This window comes from Gavialis gangeticus, unplaced genomic scaffold, assembly GCF_001723915.1.
Source record: "Gavialis gangeticus isolate Ggan-Ray unplaced genomic scaffold, GavGan_comp1, whole genome shotgun sequence".
Taxonomy (NCBI): Eukaryota; Metazoa; Chordata; order Crocodylia; family Gavialidae; genus Gavialis; species Gavialis gangeticus.
Genome location: NW_017729032.1, coordinates 257,916,732 through 257,926,974, shown reverse-complemented (window position 1 = coordinate 257,926,974; position 10,243 = coordinate 257,916,732). Strand labels below are relative to the sequence as shown.

The 10,243-nt window shown below is 41.3% G+C and overlaps 1 protein-coding gene across 1 annotated transcript in view; it reads right to left on the bottom strand.

The window, feature by feature from the left end:
- MORC1 (MORC family CW-type zinc finger 1) overlaps positions 1 to 10,243 on the bottom strand; it is a gene marked incomplete at its 5' end in the record, with an annotated part of 135,790 nt that overhangs the window by 27,235 nt on the left and 98,312 nt on the right. The window contains 3 exons of the mRNA XM_019523915.1: positions 2,582 to 2,722; positions 3,875 to 3,986; positions 4,290 to 4,365. Coding sequence (XP_019379460.1) covers positions 2,582 to 2,722; positions 3,875 to 3,986; positions 4,290 to 4,365 — 329 coding nt within the window. The remainder of the gene's footprint in view (positions 1 to 2,581; positions 2,723 to 3,874; positions 3,987 to 4,289; positions 4,366 to 10,243) is intronic.

The window sequence follows — 10,243 nt, the reverse complement described above, 5'->3', positions numbered from 1 at the left end:
TCCTTTTTTTTTTTTTTTTTTTTTTACCAGACTGCTCCAACCACTAGACTGCTACATAAAAGGACACCATATGCACTTTCTCCTTGACTGTAAAAGGAAAGAGTAAATTCCAATCAGTTCTGTGAAGGAATGAGTATAGGGGCCTATTTCCAGAAAACTGCTACAGCTGCAGATCTTCACTGCTTAGAAGCACCTCCCAACAGCCATGAATAAGGTGGCTGGATCCCAGGATTTAAAACTTGGTTCTGTCATCAGCATCTCCCTATGGCTTGGCTCCAGGCAGCAGGAGAATGAGCATTTTGACTCAAGGTAGCTTCCTGCTCAGTGTGTTTGTTTTAGAACCATTCAGAGTGCCCAATTTTCCACATACATAATTTAAGGAGTCTTGGAGCCACTCTCCAATGTTTTAGATACCACTTAAGGACTAGTCCTTCACTGGATTTGGCAGTCTTTCTTGCAGATCTGGTGTTGGAAGCTATGTTCCATTTTTGTAGTGTGGACGTAGAATATATTCTGAATTCTAACATTTGTTACATATCACACAATAGATTTCTGTCTGAAGGCAGAGATTGCTTTTAAGGAGTCTTTCTCCCATTCTATTTTTAAAAACATAGATTATAACTTTTTCTGTAGCCAGAAAGAAGCAGAAACCTCAAAAACAAAAGACCCAAGGAAATCAGGTCAGGACCTGAAATCATAGTTATTTCTGAAATAAAAACAAAGAAAAAACAAAACAAAAAAATAATGACCAGCAGGAAAAATAAATCAAATGGCACTGGCTAATGAGTTAGGGTTGCTACGTAGACAATATGCACCTCATCAAGAAAATGCATCTTAAGCCAAGATTCTATTTCACTTACTGAGCATGTAAGTGGATGTAGGGTCCCTATGCGGTATAATACTCTACGCTGCTCAAGTCCTTGAAAAACAGTAAAAGGCAAGTGGGTCCTCCTCTTCCTCTCTATTTTTCTGTGACTCAGTCTTCAGGGTAAGATGATGGTCTATTACAAAATCAGATGCGATTTTCATGGACTTGAACAATGCAGAATAGATTCTGACCTTTGCTGTCCACACATACACCTTTCTGTTTTAGTGGCACAGAACCTGCCAAAAAGTTTACCTAGCAGTTTAAGGGTTAAAGATGGGCAACTTTCACCATCAAGCTCCATCTACATCTGTAAGCAATTCATCTGAACTCACAACCACTTTTTGCCCACTCGATGCAAGCCATTGTCCACAAGGAAGAACACAGTATTTCACTTCTGGTGACTTGAAAAATGACCCCTCAGCGCTACTGCCCTGGGCAATACAGCTGGCATGGACTCTGAAGAGAGGTTGTCAACAAGATATAGATTTAACAGAATGAAATGAAAATTTATCATCACAATCAAGTTGTATGACAGGAAAGGAGACCAATACTTCTTAGTCTCACTGTGTTGAAGCCAGCATTAGAGGAATCAGTAAATTCATGCCCTTGTTAAAAAAATCTTTGCTAATGCACATTTTGTAGCATTTACTGAACTCACTTCTTTTTACATACAGATCCCTCAAAACTTGGAGATGAACTTCAAAACCATTAGCAAATTTAGGCAAATACCTTAATAAGTATACTCCAAGCCTGCTTGTACATGTCATGGGGGTTTAATTTGGTTTGTTCTCCCTAAATTGAAACAGTGGACTTTTAAATACTGCTCCAATTTAGGAAGAATTCAACCAAATTAACCCCCTGTGGCATGTACACAAGGGTTTGGGCCTGATCCTTACCTGCCTCTTTGGCAGTGGGGATGGCAGGGGCAAGCTGCTGGCAGGCTGAGTGGTCCCCAAGCTGGACAGTCCCAGGGGGGCACCACAGCTGTGGAAGGAAGCACCAGCCCTCTACCCAGCCGTGGAGGGAAGTACCAGGCTTCCATACAGCTCAGGCAGGCAGGCTCCAGGGAGATAAAGAAAAAAAAATGAAGATCAGGCTCGCCCTTTTTTTTTTTCTTCAGTGGAGCCTGCCTGCATGGGCTGCCGGCAGGTCCCATAGCCCTTGAGCTGCGTGTGGCCTGTGAAGCCCCAAGCATGTCAGCTTCCAGCGTCCCATGCACTATGCACTTTGTTAGGTAGCAAACTAAAACATCTCAGAGGTGTTTTATCTTGCTATGTACCAAAGTCATTTAAATTGGAATACGCTGCCAAATGTGCAAACGAACATCATTAAAACAGAATATGCTGCTGAACATGCAAACAGCAATGCCATTAAAGTGGTGCAAAAGGGCATTTAAGCTGATTTAAAGGCCAATTTTGTGGCATGTACAAAGGCCCTAACTTGCATATGTCCATCTGGAAATTACTACATAAGCTAGGCATTTAAAACTGGATTAGTATACTGCTGAAGATCTGATTCAATTTTTCTAATGTTTTGGGCAGTGTGCATGACATTCAAATACTATTTAGATTCCTTTATGGACTTCTCAAATAGTGAAAGTTTCCAAAGTGTAGCATTGCTCAACTGGGTTGGATTAAAAAGCTGCAGTTACACAAATACTGTGAAAAGCATCACAACCATTCAAGTTAAAGCATTTGGCAAAGAAACTCTCACCTTAAGTGAGATGTTAATATCTCTACAGTTTTCTTTCCAGACAAGCTCTGGGGGGACTCTGTAAGCTTTGCTGTAGCAGCCGACTGCATAATCACTTGGACTTTTCTTTCAGCATGCTCTTTTAGATCTTCAGCCAATGAACTAGAAAAAAGTAGACCACAGATCGGTTGTAAGTGTTATGCCAAAAGGAAGTGATGAAGTATCTTTTTTTTTATTCACTTTATTATAAACCATAGATACAGATTGAGCTGCCATAGTAAGAATGAAAATAATTTTCAAATAAAGAGAGATAGCACATAAACCTGAATCTCTCAAGGACAAGAGGAACATACATATTTACTCACTCAGGGGACTGGCCTAGCAGGACTGGAACTGTGTATTGTTCTCTAATTTGACAGACTCCTGTAAACCTGCTAAGCTGACTTCCCTGGTTTTAGGAAACAATACATTGCTTTTCCTAGGCTTATGTAGGCGCTACATAAAGTACTGCATGATGCATAAAGTATAGAACTTACTTCTACCCACAACATAAGGGGCTGAATTAGTTAGAGGAAAAATATTTACGATCTCATTTTGACATAGCATGGCTTTAATGCCTATAATATTGCTTACATATACTTTCCAGTTACTGGACCCCTTTTGCATAGAAGTATGTGGTAGCATTTACACCCACTCACCCAAAGAAATCAAGGTTGTTGGCAGAATGCCAAACTGGTTGCATGCAAGAGGCAAAGATTTCTGTAGGTGATATTTTTTACTGGACCGACTACATGACTTAGATGCATTTAGACAAGCTTTCACGTGTAAGGCACCTGTGATCTGAAGAGTACTTTGCACTCAAAAAATTGTCCAAATCTCCCAACCGTGCACTTGGTCCAATAAAAGATAATCACCACCAGAAATCCTTGCCTCTTTCTTATTTCCTGGATCATCACATGGTTCCTATGGAATTCTGACAGTAATTTCACATTTACCTAACTCTAATGGCTGCACTGAAGTGGTCCAGTTTATACTGGTGATTGGAATAGGCCTGAGGCTTGGAAGCAAATGTTCTAAAATTCACCACATACATAGTATAAATAACAACCATAAAAAGTCAAGTCTTAATTTTACAGGGAAGCTGCTACTTACTGTGATAGCCTGTAAGATCAATAGCCTTATTCTTAGTATGCTCTTTGGCATGTTGTATTCAATGTTATACAATATATTACTATATTTGGTATCATTAGCTACAGTCATTACAAATAATTTGAAAATGGCCATTTTGTATTTTGGTAATAGTACTATTCTCACCTTTCCACCTTTGAAGGAGGCACATTATTTCCCTTTATTTTTGTAGGATCCATCTGATCAAGACAAATGCGTGTTTGTATGTCAGGCCACTTGCATTTTCCTTCAAATAAATCTACACATTTAGCAAGGAACATGAGAAGAACAAGAGTACAGATTTCAATAATCGTTTGAAAGTAATTTCTTAAAAGAATGTTTTAAAATTCATTGATATTTAATACAGATGCTGTAACCCTATCTTGGTCCTTTTAAACACCATTTGCAAGTTTTCCTTGAAACTGAATTTTGACCTTATATTTAAACCATTATAGCTTCAAAATATATATATATTTATAAATTGCAGTATTTATTCCAAATACTCCTAGCAACACTTCCATGAATGCAGTATAGAAATGAAAGTGGCAATTTATGCTTTTACCTTTGTTCAACCAAAGCCGTTCATTACTTTCTCCATAGTTTGGCAAGTCTTCAGTCTCGCACTCAGAATCTATAACCTGAAGTACATAAAAAATCATCACTAGATTTCTCTGTTTTAATAAGCTACTATTTTTCAAAAGCCATTGATCTACATAGCAAAATTAAATTAAAATATAATAGCTATTAACTGGAGATTAACTGCAAATATAACTGACAAATTTTGCTCTTGTTTCCATTGACATAATTCCAGCAAAGTCAGTGAAATCAAATGGGCAGAAACAGACTTGAGGTATTTCATTTATATGTGTTTTTCAGTTTAGTGCTATTTGTTTTCTTTTTTATGACCAAAAACCCATTTTTTTTTACTCGATAAAAATAAAGATGAAAATAAAGTGAGAAAACATGGCAAAACCTCTATGGTTTAGTAGACAGTGACAAAGACAATAAATACTGTTTTGCAGTTTGATAGTCTCCTCTAACTACAGCCTTATATGTACCTCTTTTCAGGAAGGAAGTAAAGCTGATGAGCAATTCCAGTGACTACAATTTGTATACTTATTGTCAAGTGGCTAAGGAAGAACAAACTCTCACTGGGAAGAACTTTTCACTTGTCTAAAGATAAGGTGCTGTGATTTTCTGGCAACCTTGTGTGATTATTTCATGCTAGTTCCTTTCCACAGAATCCTTTATTCTAGTCTTCAGTGTTTTATTCAGCATTACAATTCAAGTGGAAATGTCTTCCAGGAGTGGGGTGAGCCTGCTGTGGAAAGTTTCATCCATTTCCCCATTTGTGTTGAGGGTGCAAAGTAGAATACTTTGGACTTAATGAGGGTCTGTTACCTGAGAACTGTGTTGGTAAGGCTTCCTCTGAGAATACCAAGAAATCTGACTCACAAGCAAAAGTAGAATTTATTTTAAGCTTAAAAGATAGCTCTGTGGCTGCTCTGCCAGCAGGAAGGGGATGGTAGACACCACCACCAAAGGACAAGACAAATTCTTAAGTGTCCAGTATCTCCTGGGAAATGCAGTGAGTGAGGTGATGCTCAAGGGAAGCAGCTGCTAATGCCTGGGAAAAGCAAAGAGCAAAAGGACTGAAAAATAAAGCAGTAGATAAATTAGTTTCCAATTTTAATTTCATTTAGTGTAAGCATTTTGAGAGAGACTAGTCTTGTGGTTAAAGCTTTCAGCCAGATTAAGTTTGTGTGAACTTGGCAGGAAGTGAACCCAGATCTGTATTACTCTGCCTAAATTACTTAATCGGTGCCTTGAATTTCTTGACTGTGAAATGAGAACACTATTAGATTGTAAACCCCTCATTTAGGTTTACACACTACTCTTCACATAATGGGACCCTGGCTACAGCATATTAGTGTGCCTAACCAGGGCAATGGTCTTTTCTCATAATCACCTGGTAGCAGGACTGAGCTGCCTCCAGTATGTAAGCAGATAAGTCACATCCTGGATTACTGAACCTCTCCAAGAGCTACTGTACTTTCTTGTATATAACACAATCCAGGATCTTGTTTTTGAAAGGCAAAATGAGGGGAATTTTTTTTCCAGTTATGGCTGCACAAAACAGGGAGAGAACCTAATCTTCAGCTGGTTTACCCTTCTTTTTCTGCTTAACTTAGCTGAACACCTAGCAGCTGAGCAAAACTGTCTTTAAAAAGGTTAGCTGAATTAGTGGAACATCAAGATGATTAAAAAGGAGAGATAATTGTTAATACCTCTGGAGTGAAGAACTATAAGCCATTAAGTCAATGGACTCTCTTGGCTGCTTGAATGGTAATGCAACAGCTGCTGCACTGTGAAGATGGAATTAAAGCTCCGTAGTCAGACCCAAAGGGTGGTGGCTGATAGAAGTCAATCGTCATGGTGCTCTGTGATCAGTGGGGTCCCCCAAGACTCTGTCCTTGGACCTATATTGTTCAACATTTTCATTAATGATGTGGACATTGGAGTCAGAAGCAGACTGGTCAAGTTTGCCGACGATACCAAACTCTGGGGTAAAGCATCCACACCTGAGGACAGGAGGGCGATTCAGGCTGACCTTGACAGGCTCAGCAAATGGGTGGATGAGAACCCGATGGTGTTTAACAACGCAAAATGCAAGGTTCCCCACCTTGGGAGGAAAAACCTGCAGCATCCTTGTAGGCTCAGCAGTGCTACGCTGGCTAGCCCTATGGATGAAAGGGACTTGGGGGTCATGACTGACCACAAAATGAACATGAGCCTGCAATGTGATGCTGCAGCTAGTAAAGCAAGCAAAATGTTGGCTTGCATCCATAGATGCTTCTCAAGAAAATCCCGGGACATCATTTTCCCATTGTACTCGGCCTTGGTGAGGCCGCAGCTGGAGTACTGCGTTCAGTGTTGGGCTCCACAATTCAAAAAGGATGTGGAGAAGTTTGAGAGAGTGCAGAGAAGAGCCATGTGCATGGTCAGAGGTCAAGAAAACAGACCTTACAATGACAGGCTGAGAGCTATGGGACTCTTTAGCCTGGAAAAGCACAGGCTCAGGGGCGATCTGATGGCCACCTATAAGTTTATCAGGGGTGTTTAGCAGGATCTGGGGGAACGATTGCTCACCAGAGTGCCTGAGGGGATGACGAGGTATAAACTACTGCAAGACCGTTTCAGGCTGGACATAAGAATTTCTTCACTGTCCGAGTCCCCAAGGTCTGGAATAGCCTGCCACTGGAGGTGGTTCAAGCACCTACATTAAACACCTTCAAGAGCAAATTGGATGCTTATCTTGCTGGGATCCTGTGACCCCAGCTGACTTCGTGACCCTCCAGCAGGGGGCTGGACTCAATGATCTTCCGAAGTCCCTTCCAGCCCTAATGTCTATGAAATCTATGAAATCAGAGTGCTTCTATCCAGGCAGAGAATTAGATTTTTTACCTAATATAAGTACCCCAATTTTGGGGACTCATTCTGGGGGAAAAGTGTGTTGTATGGAATAAAATATTGTACTACAATTTGCAATGAAGTATATTTGATGTGGCTTTCAACTTTCCTCAGTTGATAAGAGATTTCACTATATCACTTGACCTGTCAGCATGAAAGCTCAATAACACTACCCTTTTATAGTATTTGGAATCCCCCACTGCAAGCCTCTTACCTTTTCCCTGCATGGACAGACAGTATTCAAAGCACTAGGGGTTGATTTTTCACTCCACAGCTTAAATATCAAGTTACTTCACATTTTATAAAAACTGCACCAGGAAATACTTGAAGCTGTTGCAGCTGTGTAACCAATTTTTTTTTTTTTTGGTATTTCAAAAGGTATATTTACACAGTTTCTCTCATGTTTCTGAGACAGCTAAGACTCTGTACTTGTTCCAACCTTGGAACTGATTTGGGAAGAATATTTTGGGGGTTGTCCCGCATTGCCATTTTGAAGCATGCAAGAAACTGGTATCTGGGCAGGTATCCTCAATTTCTGGAGGCACTCTTGAAAGCATTGTGGAAGCAGAATAAATATATCCTTAATTTTGATCTCAGCCCCTGGCTCCACAGAGAGACACATGGGCGGAAGCACCTCCATGAGCCCAGGGAACCCCAGGACCCCCCAAGTGGATCCCAGGATCCCCAATGAGCCCCGGCCTGCCTGGAGGTAATCAGGGGCCCATGATGGGATGGATGCAGCCCAGCTGCAGGGCAGCTGAGTGGAGCCAAGGAGGGTCACACTCTTGTCCCCCAGGAAGCCACATGACTGGAGCCGCCCAGCACACAAGACAGGGAAGGGGGGGCCACTTACCTGTCCCCTCCATTGGTGGGGGGAGGGATGCCCTAGCCCCCCAAGCATGGTGTGGTGCCAGTGGGCCCTTCTGTGCATTTGTGCAGTTTAAAAAGGGCCCACCAATAGCAGAAGCTGCACTCAGTCCCCGGCTCTGGTGAGAGATGCTTGGGCAGAAGCCAGTTATGCCCTTGTGACCCTAGGGACCCCCAGGACCTCCCCAAGCGGACCCCTCAGAGTCTGAGGCCTCACCCTCCAGTGCTTCTGAGGTCTTCACCCAGACGGAACCTATGGTGCCGGGCTCCATGCAGACAGTCGTGAACATGAGCCACCAATGCAATGTCACAGCTGGTAAAGTGAGGAAAGCTCTGGCTTGCACCCATAGATGCTTCTCAAGCAAATCCCAGGATGTCATCCTCCCGCTGTACTCGGCCTTGGTGAAGCCGCAACTGGAGTACAGCATCCAATTCTACGCTCCACAATTTTAAAAGGATGTGGAGAAGCTCGAGAGAGTCCAGAGGAGAGCCACATGCATAATCAGAGGGCAGGAGAACAGGCCTTATGATGAGAGGCTGAGAGCCATGAGACCCTTCAGCCTGGAAAAGTGCCAGGGGGGACCTGGTGGCTGCCTATAAGTATATATGGGGTGTACACCAGGACCTGGGGGAGCGCCTGTTCATCAGAGCACCCCAAGGGATGACAAGGTCAAATGGTCACAAACTCCAAGACTGTTTTAGGCTGGACATAAGGAAGAACTTCTTTACTCTCCGAGCCCCAAAGGCCTGGAACAGACTGCCTCCAGAGGTGGTCCAAGCACCTACTCCAGACTCCTTTAAGAGATATTTGGACATTTATCTTGCTGGGATCCTTGGAAGATCATCGAGTTCAGCCCCCCTGCCCAAGGGTCAGGTGGGTCAGCTGGGGTCAGAGGTCTCTTCCAGCCCTAATGTCTATAAAATCTATGAAATCTTACTCTCCAAATTCACCATCACTTAACCTCCTTTCTTTTCTCAGCTATACATAACCCTTATGAGTGTCTACCCATGAGTCTTCCTGCTACAGTATCTATAACATCTTTCTGTTGGCTCAACCTCATACATTTTCTGCTTTGGACAAATGTGTAGTTTCATACTGGCCTGCTCTGTTCTCTCACTATTTATATTATATATGGCATAGGACTGCTTAAGCTGCCATGCTTTATTACCTACTAAAAACTGATGGGGTAACTTCAAATCCACTGTAAGATACCTAGATTTGTATGCCAAATTTTAGCCTGGAGTGAGTTTTTATAACTAATATAAATGTAAAAAAATAAGGAATTACAATAAAACCAAGGGCAGGCCTCTGTTTATAGGGATGGCCACAGGCACCGTTCAGCAACATTAATGTGTAGAATGCAGAATAACTGATACTGATTTTTGCCATCAATGGGTAATACCCTGATAAACTAGTGAAGATGAATTTATGCATACAGAATTTTAGCGCAGCTTGAAGTTACAGCTAATTGATTATCAGTGACAAATAAATAAGGTTGGCAATGAAACGGATATCAAGATCTAGGTATTTGATAAAGATTTAAAAGATGGAATTCTCATGTTGTGATAAATAAGAATCCTCACAGAAAAGAGGAGACGTATGATTCCAAGTAAAAGCACATGTCAGTAATACATGTAATACATAGCTATCAAGGCAGTTCAAAGGAAATAATGGAGAAAGCAGCCTCGTCATAGATCGGTATCACTATATTAGCTCCTGTGCTGATAATGATGTGTTCACCTGCACTGGTGAAGTCATCTACATACACACACCAGAGCCATTTCATGTTATTCCATTTGACAAATTAAGGTCCAAATACTCAATCAGAACTCCATTTACATAATAAGAGTTTGACTGATTTGCATCATCTGTGAGTCTAAAAAAGATATTAGAGGTTTCCCTCAAGTCAAGAAGGCCTGTATGGCAAATGATACAAACATAATAGAAAGACTGTATACAAATACTTGAGGCAAGAAATGCAGGACTTAAGGCGAATAAGAAAGTTAAGGAATAAGAATAAGGAAGTTAGTATACTTAAGGTTTAGCATAAAGGAGCTACCCCATTATTAAAAAACAAAACAAAACAGGAATTATTCTGTTATTTCTTGAGGCTGCACCATAACAGAAAAGCAATGATAGTTCTTATGAGAGGAGGTATTTGTCTAACTTAATTTGTC